This window comes from Ambystoma mexicanum, chromosome 12 (genome assembly GCF_040938575.1).
Source record: "Ambystoma mexicanum isolate Mex_15411 chromosome 12, UKY_AmexF1_1, whole genome shotgun sequence".
Lineage (NCBI taxonomy): Eukaryota > Metazoa > Chordata > Amphibia > Caudata > Ambystomatidae > Ambystoma > Ambystoma mexicanum.
The window spans coordinates 1059573840-1059590684 of record NC_090936.1 but is presented as its reverse complement, the minus strand read 5'-3'; the positions used below and the strand labels follow the sequence as shown (position 1 = coordinate 1059590684).

The window sequence follows — 16845 nt, the reverse complement described above, 5'->3', positions numbered from 1 at the left end:
CAGGTTCAGGTGTCCACAATAAGTCCACACAGTGAAGCACACAATAATTCAATTTAGACAGGAAGTACAAAAATGCTATATATATTCAAGGCCCAACACACTAGAAAATGAAACAAGCAGGTGATCATATCGCACAACACTCAATAATACACATCCACCATAGTTCTAATATGCATTCAATAACTTAAAATTAATGAAATAAGGTAAGTGATGCAGTAAGATGGAACAAAGTCACAGGCAATATGCCCTAGCTTCAGACGTCCAATCCCTATAAAGAGTGGGGCCTTGTGCCAAGTCACAATGCTGCTCCCCAGAATGAACTGATGCAAGTAGCACATGCGTTGTTCAAATGTTCAGGAGAAGAGATGCAACAAAGTAAAGCTTCTCAGGTGCTACGACCAAAAAGCAGTGGAATGGAGGATGCAAAGACGGGGGCGTGGCCTGAACCCATGCAGGGAGGACGCAACTGAGTTCCCACTGAGATCCTCTGTATTGATCCTTTATGCTGTTTTAGACAGCAAATTTCGCACATAGAATTCCTGTTTTCTGCAGGCACACTACAGTACCCTCATCTAAGCCTTTGCTTTAATGGAAATTGGTGACCAGAGAGCCTGGAACGCGAGCTCTGGGCCTCTACAGCAGGCACCCAAGATGGCAGCCCGACGGGCTTGCCGCCGCTGATTGCGTCGTGCGCGGCCTGAGGAGAGGCAGCGATCCTATCTACCTGGCAGAGCCTCGGGTGGAGGCGGAGGTGCTGTGGTGGAGTGGCTTCCCCAGATCCAGCCTGCTGCCACCATCAGCAGTGCTGCGGATTGCGTTGTGCATGCAGGGGTGGAGGAGGACCAGGCAGAGGCGCTGTCCCGCTGGGCACTGGCGCCGTGGTGGGAACCTATGCGAGTTTCAATCACACGGCTGGGATGTCTGTGCCAAATGTCCTGCATCTGCAGGAAACCCCATAGAGCCAGTCATCCCCACTGACAACACTGCGCATTTCCTGATTGAGGCCGGCTCCCGGGACAGATCACAGGTGGGCCGGAAAATTGTTTCTATGTGGCTGCCTCGGTCCCGGGCCCTGTGATGCATACCACCATCACTGGGGTTGCGGTGACTGAGGTGGTAGAAGGTAGCCCTCGGAATACTCCTTTGCTATTGTGGGACATAATAACACAGTTCATCTGTTAACACAAATAATGGTCCATAACGTGGTGCACAGACTCCACTTGGCAAGAAGCAGGGTGTAGACATGGACATAGACAGTGGACGGGGATAGGACGCTACCCTCCTGAGCCCATACCCTACACATGTGTGGGATTGGCCTGCTCCTGTAAGGTTGAAGGACTTCCACCTGGGACACTCTCCTGGCCCTCGGGAGTGTAGAACTAAATCAGAGTGAGCCATTATTCTTTTGCCAGTAAGCTGCCATTGGCTTGCACCCATATACCCTGTTCAGTGTAACAATAAGTGCAGCTAAGTGCCATCTATTCTGTGACCTGTAGATGCGACAAACTAACTTGCCTTTGTACACCTTGAAGCTGCGAAGGTAGTAACAGCAACCCCCAGAGTAAGCTCACACATTGCTTGCCCAGGCTTGAAATGAGCTGTTAGCTACATAATCTGCATCGTCCAATTGCATGGAGTGGTTTGCTGCGATTTAACAGCAGTATATGTCCTTTGCTACGTGGCCCACTAAATCCAACGGTAAGGGTACAATTATGGATTCCTTTAGGAGTCGAGGCAAACATCGACACTTGGACTCAATGGCAGATCCACAAAGCTCAGAAGCTCACACACTGCAGCCTAATCCCCATGAGGACTAGGTATTGGAAGGCATTGCAGCACCAAGATAAGAGGAAGTAAAAGTGGACATGCAACTCGTTAGGCAAGATGTGCGGTCACTGGCAGAAAGGGTGACGACAGAGTCACTCTTAAAAGACACAGCAACTACAACTAGTGACATAGCCTCAAGCGTGAACATACTGGGATCAAGGTACACCATACAGGAAAGGCGCGGAGGACGCAGAGTGGCGATCACGAAGGAATCATGTGCTGGGACTGCCAGAGGGCACTGAAGGTCGGGTCCCAATGACCTACATCAAAAATATGCTGCTGCAGGTCGGGCCCGGGATACTGTCACAGGGCTTTGCCGTCGAACAAGCCCACCACTCGCTCCAGAAGACTCCCACCTGGATCATACCCCCGGCCAATCATTGCCAAGATCCTGAACTTTAGAGATCGAGAAGCAATCCTACAATTTCCCAGGGAAGGCAGGAGGATACAAAGGGACAGCTCTGCGATCACCATTTACCCTGACTACATACCGCTGATACAACAAAACACATATTTTTGCCTATTAAGGCACGGCTTCGCCATTTGGGGCTCAAGTATATATGCTCATGTATCCAGCAAGACTATAAAAAGGTGTCTCACAATTGGGAAGGCACTTTTCTTTGAATGCCCAGAAGCAGCGAACATGTGGATGTAACATAATAATTTGGAAAACAAGGGAGACGCAGAAAGTTGATGCGTCATGACCCCAGCTCCAATGGAACACTACTGTAGGCGCCACTGGTACAATCTGGAACCTAACACTGCCGTACGTGGCTGTGGACAGAGGAACTGTCACGCTTGGAAGCCTTGAGTAATATTTTGAACCATCTATATCGAATTCTGCTGTTTGAATTGAGCCAAGCTGTGCCCGACCTCGAGAGGCATTAAGAAGCATTTGCCATAGCTGCCTTGCTTACTGCTACAGACAAGTAATACATCAGTGGGAACTGGTTCTGTTGCCCGCTGGTTGTGGTTCCAATTGGACAACTTGTGCCAGTTCGTTGCTGGTACATTAACCTGATACCCTATGGTTACAGTGCAAACGTTTCTAAATTTGCTAGAGGGGTTTTAACATGGTTTGCTGGGGACTTACCGTTTCAATTATTGAACCTGGATAGGGACAGTGAGGGACAACATTTGATTCTGAGGGGCTATCTTGCCAAGAGAGAAAATGTCATTGTTAACTCTTATTTTACAAACCACAGCATAACTGTGTTATCGCATTGTTGCAAAACGAGAGCTTTTCTTTACATGGGGTGTGGATTTTAACTGTTCGGGATATAACTCTAGACAGGTCATCTCCACCTAGAGGCAGTCCTTCCTCCCCCCCGCCACAAGCGCCCTGAACACAGCAATATCTGAATTTGACTTGGTGGACGTTGGAGGTAATTGCACCGAGGTGTCAGGAGATACTCCTATTATCCCCCTCCCCTCCCCTCACAGTCTTCACACCAGGATAGGCCATGTTTTTGGTGGAATGAGCCAATTTGTTAAATTTGTGGGTGCGGAATACATGGGAACCACAAGTCCCCTATTTCGACGTGGCTCCTGCCCACAGAGGCCTTGAAGGATCGCCTCTTTAGAGAGCTACTAAGCGGAACACTGGTCACATTTCTGAAAAAGAACATTGGTAGTGTAGATAACTAGAGCACGGTTTGGTAAACTATGAAAGTGGTGATTCAGTGTGAAGTTATTGCAGAATGGGGGACATTCGCAGGAAGCTGCGGGAGGAATTAGAAACCCATGAAACTGAAATAGCTAACCCAGAAGGCCTATATGCTGTAGCCCAGCCTGTGGAAACGAAGCTAGCTGAGACCAGATCTCGCTGCTTACAGGCATGGGTGAGGTTGTCAAGTTTGATTACACCACTCGTACAGCCCAGACACATACTGAGGGGGATACATGTGGGAAAATGCTAGCCTGATTGTGCAAGCGTGAGAAACACAGAACCCTGACCACTTTATCGCACTCTGCACTCTTCGTGCAGTAGAGAGCCCAAGAGGCGATTAATGACATCTTCGTCACTTTCTATGCCCAATTATATAGCCATGAGATTCAGATACCCATAGAGCATATAACTGAGGTACTCTTGCAAATTCCACTCCCGAGACTCACTGATGCTCAGAGGGATTTCCTAGATCAACCAGTTACCACGGAGGAATTGGGGGAAGCCATAGACTCCCTATCGGTAAAACGCTGGGAAGTGATGGCCTCCTGGCAGAATTGTATAAAATATATTGTCTCAACTTGACACAAACGCTGCTGAAGGTCCTGCAGGAGGCATTTGACAAAGGAAAATATTGCTCTCAGCCAGCATGCAGGAAATGCTAGTAATCGCTACCCCTAAGCCTGGCAAACCTACAGAGTGGTGTGATTCTTACCACCCCCCTGGCCATGCGGAAATATGATGTGAAAATTCTTACAACGGTGTTGGCCAGGCGTCTTCGCAAATGTAGATCATCCCTCATACACACCGACTAAACAGGGTTCGCACCAGGCCGCAACACCACACAATCTGTCGATTACAGCACCTTTTAGACCAGACCACTCTGTACTGAGCATTACATAGTGGCGTCACTCGTTGCGGTTAATGCTTTCGACTCCGTGTATTGGGAGTGGATGATTGCTGCACTGAAAGGGTTTGGTGAGAATTTTATATGCTGTGTTAAGCTGCTGTATAACCTCCTGACGGCTAGAGTGAAGTCTGGTAGACAAATATCAGAAACATGGCACATATAAAGGGGAACACCTCAGGGATTCCGACTCTAACCCACGCTCTATATATTGGCTTTAGAACTTCTGGAGGTGTACTATAGACAAGAATATGAGGAGGAGGGCATCAAAATAGGTGGTTCCACACATCTATCAATATATGCTGATGTCCAGCTTTACCAATGCGAACCGCAACATACTTTACCAATAATACTAGACCTAATGGATGATTTTGCAAGATTATCTGGGTTCTCTTTCAACATGCAGAAGTCTTGCCTCTTCCCTTTGGAGGGGTTATGCGGGGTAAACGAAACATCCTTAACTGATCTGGGACTAAATGGGAGACACATGCATTTAAGTACCTGGGGATTCGAATTGCACATTCACCTAGGGACATGTATATGCACAACAGGCTCAGGGCGGTTAAGGGCGTCAAGAAGTCTATGACCTTTTGGTCTCAGCTGCCACTTTCACTCATGGGCAGGGTTGCTATCATTAAGATGATCGTCCACCCCAGGCTTCTATATGGTTTTACGAATAACCACTATATTGGGGTTGCGTTTTTCTCCTCCCTCAATGTTATTCTGCAAACTTTCTATGGGGCCCGAAGTGGCGTAGGTCGTCACTTAATGTTTTATCCTTACCTTGGAAGGATGGTGGGGTACAGTTACCCAAGTTTGAACTTCACTACTTGGCTGCCCAACTGAGTTTTGTAACTAAATGGCCATCCGATGAACACACGCCAGAAAGTGAACTATAGTCATTGATGAAACCTGCCTGGCTCAAGGAGATCTCATGGCTCCCAGCAGGCACCACAGGCCCTCAGCCCTTGTTAGTAAAACTGGGCAGGCAGGTCTGGTCCAGGGTGCTTGGAATGCTTAGTTTACGGCACCCTTACTCACCCAATATCCCGATTGCAGCAACCATACATGCAAATGCAGATTAACTCGCTGTTACCAGAAACTGGTAGAGGTTGGGCATTGCCACCCGGGGTGATATGTATGAAAGTGGGACATTCAGGGACTTAAATATCCTAATACAGCGACAGGACCATCCAAGGGACAATTGTTCTGGTACGTGAGGGTGACTAGGGTGGCTACGGGTAAATGGACAATGGTCAGAAGAACCCCAGGTAGACATGCGGCTGGAGATGATGTATGCTCTGGAAGATGGCTGGATACCTGTGTCTAGATTGTATAGACAACTACTAGAAGGAACTATTGTCGAAGGCATTAAATTGAAAGCACAATGGGAGGCAGACGTTGGTTCAGATATCTCTGAAAAACATTGGAAATTAGCATTGTGCTTCAATAAGAATGTGTCCCAGAATGGTAGATTAAGACTAATTCAGATCAATGGGCTTCATTGCACATACATGACCCCTAGTAGAGTTGCTAGGTTTAACTATAATGCGTCTTCGGCTTGCCCCTAGTGTAACTGGGAAGACACCGATTTCATACACACGATGTGGAATTGTGTCAATGTACAATGTTTTTGGTCCCGAATCAAGCAGGTCCGAGTGGTGGTTGGAATTACTAGGCATCACTGGGACCCATTGGAATGCCTACTGTGCATTGTGAGAAACCAAAGGGTGTCTCACCCACTAATTCGCTGGGACTGGTCATCCAGGTGGCCAGGACACAGCCATCGCATTTGGATCCACTTCCTGGGGGTGGGTCAGTGCGGGAGGATCACTGGGGTGAGGGGTCTTCAGTTAAAGGGAGGGAGGGGGTAAACGATGGTGAGACAGTATTCACCCCCTTTTCTGTTCATCTAAACCATCTTATTTTAGTGTTTTCCATAGCCCCTCCACCCTCTCTTCCACAAACACTGGGCAGAGGAAGAGCGGGTGACAGAGTAACCAGACTGGACACTATGATTAAAGAAGAATTAAGGAGAGAGAAACCCAGAGGGATTAAGCCATCACCACCCATCCGTTTCTCATGTAGGGAAACTGGTGATTTAGCTCTGCATTGCCCAGAAAATAAAGTTTAAAAAAATAAATAAAAAGGAGCCTATGGAAATGGGATGCTTGAAAGGAGAGGAATGGGACGAACAAGGAGGTTTTAGAAACCTTGGGCATACGTGTATGCCGATCCTCAGTGGATTTTACATATGAAAGAGCTCTGGTGATTGGGAGGATAATGAAAACATTAGTTGATTCTGGCAGTAAACAGACAGCCGTAAGAGCCGATTTGGTCTCCACCAGATCTAGAAAATGTAACCATGGTTAGTCACTGTACACTGAGATAACAAGATCTATCCAGAGTACCATGTGTACATTATTATCACCGGGGAGTCCCAGCTAGTATCGTCAGCCATTATCCCTGGACATCCGGAAGAAGTTATTTTAGGAAGAGATTTTCTAGACATTTCCACCCTTCAAGTGCATCCTTTCCCACCCAGAGAATTTAGGCCACAAGAACAATGGCAGTCGGATATCTATTCCCAGACCTCCCTAGTATGGGAATGGATGGAAGCAGATCCTCAGAGACATTAGTCGTGTTAAATCTCCTCAATCCTAGTTCATGGGCTATTCGCAGGGAACTAAGGTTAACCTCCAGGCCCTACCAGCATAGCCAAACAGAAATTACATGGATCCTCAATATCCTCTGTATTAGTTTTGCTTCACCAAATGCAAAGTCTTGTTAATTTTCAAATTAGTATTCAGAATCAAAAGAACATCTTCAGAAGAGGATATTAAGGATACTATAAAAATAATTTTTCTGAAGATGTTCTTTTGATTCTGAATACTAATTTGAAAATGAACAAGACTTTGTATTTACTTTGTATTTGGTGACGTGAAACTAACAAAAGCCACAATTGGCTTTTTTTTTTTTTATAAATCGCAAGTGAATGCTGGATGCGTGCGGATGAGACTCCAAGAAAGGCTTGGACTTTGAAGTAAAAAGCAGCTGGAGGGGGGGGGGGGAAAATCAGCGATACTATGTAACAGAGGTTCGGCGAAAGGAAGTAGCCTCCGTGAAAGGTACATTGTTTGTAGGTCTAAAGCAAACGGAGCAAGAGCGAAGTAAGTGAAAGAAAATGTGAATTTTCAGTCGAAGTGATCCTGCGGTGGTCTGGTAAAAGAACCACGCACATTTTGAAAGTCTTAGACATCCGAAAAACGTAAGAGCCTGATTGAGGGAGGCGCAAAGTACAAGCAGCTTGGGAAAGGGAGCCCCCTTGCAAGTTTGTGTTGAAGTGTGGGCTGTGAGGTCTGAGCTGGGCAGAGGGGGACCTTTGTGAACTTTACTTTGGATTAAGTTTTTGAAAGTCGAGAAAGAGACTAACGTGGAAGGCCAGGCGGGCCTCAGTCCATGGTTTGGAACTGTTAGAAACCGAGCCAGAGTGTGTCGTCCTACCTACGAGGACAACCTTATGCCGTGAGGTTTAACATGAGGAGGAGAGCTAGCTCAACTACCTTTGTTCTTTTGAACACAGATTTTCCATTGCATACATTTACACCTTTTGTACAAGAACTAGGGCAGGCATTAGGGCTTGTTAGCATAGGCCATTTTGACTTGATGGACTCCACTAGGACTGTTTTATTTATCGTTTGATGGTCGAGAATACTCCTATCTTAGTTACAGGGCACAATAGGAGCTTCTCCAACCCCAACAATCTCAAAGGTTTTACAAATTGTATCAATTGTGTCAGTGTCATACTTGTGATACCATGCATTCCCTACAGGCATATACCCTAGACCAAGCAAATACATCCATGTCGTTAAATTTATGGACATGGCATGCATACTAGCCAAACGATGCATAGCTATCTCATGGAAACTCAAAAAAGGCCTGCAATATGAGAAGTGGCTTGTGGGATTTGGGATCTGCTGTGAGGCTGAAACGAAAGCGTGGCTTGGAGCGATACAGATGCATGCTGCTGACCTACCCCCCACTTTTGAGGCCTAGAGGGCACTTACTGCATTTTTATCCTTCGGATAACAAGCCACCTTGAGTGCATCCTTGGCCCACACCTGTTTATACTCTAAAAAAAGGCACGGAACCCTCTTGACTTTGGACCCCTACAATTCTGGTTATTGTAACTCGTATGTCCGGCTCTTGGCACACTACTGTTAACCTATTTTAGGATGATCAACATTATGCTTTTAACGCATGCAAGCCCTGGTCATGTTGTGAATGTATACGTTTTGTTGATCTGGAGTCATTAATGTTGAAAATGCTAACCAACATAATGTGGAGTTGTTTCTCGACTGCTAAAACATAACTTGAGCAATGCTGTTGCATCAACCTCAACACATTTAAAAATAAATGGAAGGATACACAGATTTGCTTTCAATGGAGGACAGGGGGAGACCAATTCTTTACGTATCCCTCTGATTTTCCAAGACTACTGGATGGGTTGATGAGGCGGCAGAAGGTGGGGGCGGTTTTTCTGGCAGTTGGTTTTCCCGCTATTGGTTCTGCTGACAGGTGGCCAGGAGCTGTGGGTGCAAGGGTTCTTCTTGCCGGTTAACCCAGACAACGGTCCTTTAAGACGAGGTAACATTACTCTGAGATGGATGGGGATGCAGATCTTACTCAAACATCAATAATCAGACCGACTCAAGAAGTTGGCAAAAGGGTTAGCTGTTTTAATAAGTCTCTGGGGGGTTTGGCTTGATCACGCCTCCCCAACCAATTAGCCCAACATCCATCATTACTCCTGCGGTCTGTCATTCAATGGATCCCTTTGAACTTGGCCTTGCAGAGCCTTACTACGCCTGGGAATAAAAGGGAGTGAAGCAAGGCCTTATCTTCTGGTTTCGGTGTAGTTCGACACAAAGTCTATTCTCATCTGATCACATGACTGGAGACTTGGAGCGCTTACTTTTATATTAATACCATTAAATGAAGAAATCTTGGCACCCTCAATGATTGTCATTAAACCTCAAACAGAAGCTGTGCCTGCTTCTCATATTTTTGTGTCTTCTTGATTACATGGCAAGGATCTGGGCGGCCCTGACACTTTCTGGGCCAGACAAGCCTTTCTCGAATCTTCCTTTGCCGTCAAACTTAATTTCCAGAGCGAAATGATACATACTTCATTACTTCGCCATCAGGGTCTAGATTCTTTCTTCATTTATATCTCTTCTGTGTGCGTCACCTCTACTTCATGTGACGTCACTAGTTTGTTACTCATTCATTTTCACACTTCTTGCAGAGCTTCCTTCAGAAGATCGCCATTTCTTCGTGGATACATGTAGGGTTTTCTCAATAGATACCTCGTATCCATTCAGGGACTTTTCTGTAGTATTGGCACTCTTACTGCTAATTTCACTTGTTGCAATCTCTGGCTGCCAACATATAGGCAAAATGGGGGTGGAACATCCAGTAGAGGTACTTGACTCCTAGTCTACATCGGACCCAGGAGTACAGTGCTACCCTTGGTGATGGAGAAATGCAGCAGGCACCGATGCAGACCTCTTCAGGACACTTCACAAGACGTGAAGGCGAGTTCCAGGGACGGTCACCCGCACACAGGTGATGTGTCATTCCAGACGATACCTTGGAGCTGGGATGCTGAAATTTGACAGAAGGCAACTTGCACTGGAATGGTGACAGTTGTAGCCCACTGGAGAGCTGGTCAGTCCACCAAAGGCTCAGGACGACTGGATCCTCGAGAAAACATCCAAACTAGTTGCTCGCACCTATCATGGGGTTGAAGCACCACACAGCACGTTTGCAGATCAGGTATTCCAGCAGCAGTTCATCGGGCTAGAAGCAGGAAGGTATGTTGGGCCCCTTCAGGAATCTACTTCGAATGTTCAGTCGCCTGTTCTGCACAGGATTGACACAACCCCTCCTGCCCCCCCGAATGCAGTGGCATTCCATGGAATTTCCTGACCTGGGAAAGGCGGGAAGAAGGCCAAAACAACAATATTGCCAAAGAACACGCAAACATTTTGTGGAATGGACATTTTAGGGCACTAGCCAGGTTTAGTAGGGAAAGCAGTCAACACTAATGTACACACAAAAATGGTAAATATATTTGCTGCCACCAGCTTGTCTTTGGGAACATATAAAAGTAACCAAAAAATGCCAAGTGTAAAAGACTAGGGTGATACAAACGTATCACCATTGCACTACATTGTAAGATGCTGTGTGCAAAGTTAAAAAGTTACAAAAGGGAAAAGGAGAAACAGTTTCCCCAGTACTGAATGTCTGAAGGAGTGATCAGTTTACCCATGGGAAAATGAGCAAAAGCCCAGGCGAGTGGAGCTTAAGGCTCCACTTCCCTGTAAAACGTCAGGACGGGTTAAAAAACAAAAGCAAACTGTTTTGGGGTCCATAGAACTATGGAGGGAAAGTTGCTGAGAGAAATCTGTCCCAACAGTCATTAACCCCATCAATGTCAAGCTTGGATCATGGGAATTTTAGTCCAAAACATCTGGAGAGCCAAAGGGTGCAGACCGCTGCCTAAGAGTATGGAGGAATGGGGAGGAGATGTAGAGCTAAGGAACAGAACAAATAAAAAACATTAAAACATTTGGAGCAGTTTAACCTTAATTATTTTCAACATCAGGAGCTCTGTCACCAAACAGTTTCATGAAACTGGGAAAAACAAGGTCTGCCTTGGTGGATTTCAGTTGACATGTTTACGGGTCCCCTGTGGATCTACCCAATTCCAACAGATTTAAAACCTACACTCGTAATAGTGCATTATTTCAATATTTGATACATTAGGCAACTCGCATTTAGGTTACGATTGGCAGTGGAGTATCAATGGTAAGAGATGCCTCTAGCAGGTACGCATCTGTAATCAAAACCACTGGATGCAAAAGCTGGAAACTTTTTACTGACCTACATGGCACTGCCTCACTACCTTTGGAAAGGGCTTCAATTAAATTCCACAGCCATCAGGAACACAGACTTATAAGGTTTGTCATTTAATGCTCCAATTAAAAAAATCCACTAAAGGGGACAACATTACCTCAGCCTCCCCAACACAAATGATTATCTTTCGATGCCTTTGTCCACAAGCAATATCACAGAAAAACAGTCTTCCTCTTGGTAGTGGCAGTGGGTTAAACAGTGGTACACAACTTTAGCACCTAATTAAAATCAAGTGTTGTGGCCCAACCAGGACAGACTGCCTACAGGTCTAACAGGAATTTAGCAGTTTTTACATTAACCTTCTATGCCTACTTATCAGCAATGCAAGTTGCAACATACATTTGTTACATGGACTCAGTTCAGGGCCTTGCAACAGAGCAGCAGGGGGCCTTGAATACAGAAAAAAGGGGACCAGCTAAAATAAGAAAAAATAAAAGGTTTCTTCAATGACTCTGCAATAGGACTTCAATGTATATAGACGAGAAATTCTGTGACACCAGCCCAAATTAAGCAATCTGGTACCACATACCAAATTAGAGCTTTTACCTGTATACAAAGGGCTACGTAGATTCACCAGAGCAGAGCTCAAACACAAAACCAGAAAGCTCAGTGCCTAAACAGCTGACTGAAGCTGGATTTATACTACAAATCTAGCCTCTTCCAGCCAAGTGATCAGGGCAACCCCCCCCGCCTATTTTACACTCAGGCATGTCACAATCTATCAACACGTAACCAAATGCCTTAGCACAATAGTTGATCATAAAGATTTTGGAAAGCTGACAAATCTAGAAACCACAGTATCTAATCCTGCAAGAATTTAGCACAAAGGAAACCGATGTAAAACCAACGGATAGACTGTCTCACTAAGTTGATCATACAAGTTGAACATTCATACTGTTTACTCTGCCCACAAATAAAGGAACTCTACGATATAATTCTTCAGACTCAAAACGCCTACATAAAAAGAGCAAAATTAAAATGCAATTTGGTTTTAGGAGCGAGGACAACCAAGGCAGTGGTACCCAATGTCATAAATGCGAAGCTTACCTATTTTGTTGTGCGGTTTTGTTGCAATATCTTCCCAAACATTCGTTTCAAGGTTATAGGCATGGATCTTGGGATAGAAAACAGAACAGCAAAAAGGCAAAATGTCAAGAGCAGTAACAAGCATCAAAAACTTTAGATTTACATAACATTTGTTTTCAATATTGGTTTAGCTTGAGCCCCCTGATAAAGTTACAGACCTGTAATAAGTTTGTCTCACACTCCTTTTTGGCTTCTACAATAAATTATATAAATTAGCATTCTTGTTAGGGATGATCAAGGAACAAGTGGTCTCCCTACATCACTTGGTACCATACCTCTAAAGCATCCATCATGCCTTCAATCTAAATAACGCCTGCAACCACTTCCCAAATGACTGCAGATCTGGAGAATGTTAGAAGTGAATACTTTAGGTTTAATCTGGTCTGAACATAGCAGTGAGAATCTATAGGTAGAACAGCACAATCCCACCTTGGAGTGGCTAGACGTACATGAGAGAGAGGAGTCAAACGCACCACATCAAAAAGGTCTGACAATACATTTGCAGTTGACCTGCAAGTTAGAGTTAAGAGTTTACACAAATTCGTTGGAGTAAAAAAACAACCCTAGTTTTAGTAATACCATAAAAAGTAGGGGCAAAGGTGGACTGACACACTCTCTGATGTGATATCTCGTTGCAGAAGTCGCCGCTCCAGATGTATCCTTGGAACCTGGAGGATCTTCAACTTGTACAACAAGAGACCTGCTCTTGCATTTCCAGCCTTCTTGCACCAATGGAATTGATGCAGTGCAAGACCTGCTCCTTTGCTTGTCCCTGCCCGTCTTGCCTGATGTATGGAGTCAGACATGGGAGACGGACATGTGGGTGTAGTATTATCACAACTCTACATTTATTGAATAAAAGGGGGCAATTAACGTCTTTCCCTAACCTAACGAGAAATTCCCTGCCCATCAAACCAATGCTAAAAGGAACAGACCCAGAGTCCAACATGTCTGACCCTCACACATACAGAATCATACAGGAATTGCTTGGCAACTTCAACATACAGGAAAAGAAAACAAGTACTCTTAAAATCACGGTTGGATCCCTTTCCCTTAGATCAATTCAGAATGTGGTAACAAGTTCAGCTTCAAGTACAATATAAAGTACTTGTATCCAATGCATCCTTCACTGGGTAAAGGTAACTTCCTTATGTCCCCAAGGTTTCTCACGCTTTTAACAGTTGTTACAGTTTCCACTTCTCAAATTAAATTCTCTATTTATTCACTAGGAAAGTCAATGACAAAAAAGATTCCTTTCTTAGGAGACCAATCAGTTTTCACTATGTTACACTTCTTCAGAAACACCTTAATCAGGATAGACCATTCAACAGTTTTACTTTAGGACAGGATGGTTATGAAACAGTTCATCATAACACATTGGTGGTATTACAATTCTTTTCCACCTTCCACAACCTTCTAACTAATTGTCCCTTTCCTGGTACGCCAGCCTGGCATGATAAAGCTCCTACTACTACTCATACTGCATGGCAAGATTTATTCACAACTCTCCACATTGAATTCCTTAATGTGGAAAGTTAAATCAACCTCTTCTGGAGTAAGTTTTTCAACTTGACACATCTTTCATACACAAAAGGACAATGAGTCATTGATGTTTTTGCCATTGGCAATGCAAGCGTCAATTCTCTAGCCCTTGATCAATTCTGTAGGGGGGTGGGGGGGATTCTTTCCCCTGCTGTCTCCGCCGTCTTTCCACGCAGCCCACTGGCTTGCTAGTGTGATTTACAACTTTTCAATTTTACACAGTTTGCCTCTTGGCTTTGGTAATGCAGTAAACAAGGCCCCTTTTTTAAATGTCCCTCGTTATAAAAATGGTAACCCTTTGTTTTTATAGATGCCCTTAATTTGCTTGGACAACACGGCTTACAGCGTTTTCTTATTGGGCCTTTTCTCTCCCAAAAGTCGTATTCACTTTGTTTATAACGTGTCCCTTTTTGGCGTAGACAATGCATGTTATAATCTGCTTCCGTTCGCCCTCTTTTAAAGCATTACATTGAGTTGGTTTGTATTCAACTGTTCGGTATTCAAAATTCAAACAGATGGTCTTGGAGTGCCCCAGGTCGCGCGCAGGTGTGGGTTATTACAACCACTAGACCGCACACCAAAGTCTGGTTACTCTTAACCCCTCTTCCTCATCCATGTACTAAGAGCATTGTGGGACTGGAAGTCCATAATCTCGTTAGTTGAAATAGCATGGAAATCTTCAATTTGACAATAAGCCATTAATACTGTGGAGTGATTAGGGAAATTATTCAGAGGGTGCTCCCTTTGTTCCTGACCCGAGTGCCCCCCCTACCATCCTTCCCTCCCTCCCCCCCCCCCCCATGTGATCCTCCCACAGACCACCACCCTCAGGATCAGGTAGAGTCTGCCTTTCCCTGGCCACATGAGAAGGGCCCCAGGCCAGATTCTTCGAGATGATTCCTTCAGATTCATCAAACTGAACCGGATGACTCCTGTTACAATAAGTGTAAGCATCCGAGGTGTCCTGAAGTCACTTGCTTCACAGAAATCTTTGTCTTTTCTTTGATTAGTTGTTCAGATGGAAGGTGTCTAGAACAGATTCTGGAGTATGGTGACCGATCAAAATTAAATCCAAACATCCGAAAGTGACCTCTGCACCCACGACGTCTGCGCCTTCCTTGACCGGACCAAGCACAGAACACGGACCACGGACCCCCAACAGATTCCAGAACCTCATCATGGTCTTTGGAGTAATCTGAGGTAGGGGGTAAATTAACAGACCTGTTCTTTCCCCATCTTGCCCACAGGGTTACATGGTCAGTGGAGGATTTGTCAAGGATCCTGTAGGGGAGGAGTGGTCCAAAAGACCCCCCCTTGCCTGCACCTCCACCCCAGGTGAGGGCCATGGCTCATCGGGCGTCCCCTCCTTACCACCAGGGCCCAGGTGGTGGATGGCTCACCTGCTGTAGACATTGCCCACACGTATTGAATTTAGTTAGGCCTCAGAAACCATTTTGTCAACTAAAGATGGTGTGAGCTCAGCGCACTGTAGCGCGGCCCCCACCTTCGGGAAGTTTCAGTTATCCCTGTCGCCGCGGCACACTGGCAGATCCGCTGCGAGCCCGTTCCCACGAACAAGACGGACATGAGCTAGCGTAATACACTAACATTGTAACAGTTCACCTTCCGCAGTGTATCATCGGTCCCAGCATGACCCGGCCAGCAGGCCTGGGCAATGAAAATAACAGTAAAATGGTCCTCAGATGGCAGAAAGTCTCTACATATTAGTGCCAAGACCACTTGCAAAGTATGCTTTTCTCCACAAAATCTCTTATATTACAAAAGCCCGTAAAATGTATGAACATAAGAAAACATGCTTCCATGATATAAGCAATGGCGAGCCCACATCACTGCAGTTGGGTGCTAATAACAAAGGAGCGTTCCAGGGATCTATTTGTTACGTGTATCACTGGGAAACCTACACTCCATGGTTTTGCGCCATAACCAAACTAATGCTGCTAGAGTACACGAGAAGACGAATGTAACCATACTGTGGACTCATGTGAAGGATGCGCGAGAATGCACTTGTCATGTGTATATGTCTAAGCCCCTTATGTGCCACCACCGTCACGTACAGTGGCGGGTCATTTTCTATGTACTCCACCAACCCGACTACTACCTCACTTACTGCAAATGTATATGCATGTAACTAAATACTGTAGTTGTTAAAACATAGTGTACGAATACGGTGCTCAGACTGGGTATAATCAAGACACATCCAGCAAAGTTTAAATGCATGTTCTAAAGTGATTTGAATAAGTATTATATGGTGTTCAAATGTTTGTGATGTTTTTACCTAAAATCGGCAACACACGAGGGAGATACCTTTGTGAATACGTGCAAGGCCATTCACCCTCCCACCCTGCGATGGCTGCCAAGACATGAGAGCAGAGGCCCGCGCTGCGCTTCCCCACCTCCCCCAACCAGACTGGAGCCGCTTCAAAGATTTGTAGCCCCCTCTGCAGCACCCAAGGCCGCGGCCCGCCACCTGCATTATTTACAGCACAGCAGTAAACCTCCGCCTGAACACACACTTCCAAAGGCGCCCCCTCGTAAACCCCACAACCCACCGGATCATCTTAGACTTATGGCCCTGTGCAATCAGGACACCCAATACTTTGACAACACACAGCGGCACATCCATAACAACTTCTAACAAGGCAGGAAGACCCGTACCGCCCGTCCCAGGCCCTGAAGCTTAGCACCTCGACCTATGGCCCCGGTCAACAGGACACTGGTAACCATGTCCTGACGTATTACCATCAGACCCTTCATAAAGGTGCATTCCTCCTGTGTTGCATTAACCTGTAGAATAACCTATTGGAAGATTTACTAA

The 16845-nt window shown here is 45.5% G+C and overlaps 1 protein-coding gene across 3 annotated transcripts in view; it reads right to left on the bottom strand.

Moving 5' to 3' along the window:
- Positions 1-16845, bottom strand: part of KLHDC10 (kelch domain containing 10) — a 345723-nt gene that overhangs the window by 68078 nt on the left and 260800 nt on the right. For all 3 annotated transcript variants that reach the window (XM_069629599.1, XM_069629601.1, XM_069629600.1), the window contains one exon: positions 12429-12495. In XM_069629599.1, the coding sequence (XP_069485700.1) occupies positions 12429-12495 (67 nt within the window). The remainder of the gene's footprint in view (positions 1-12428; positions 12496-16845) is intronic.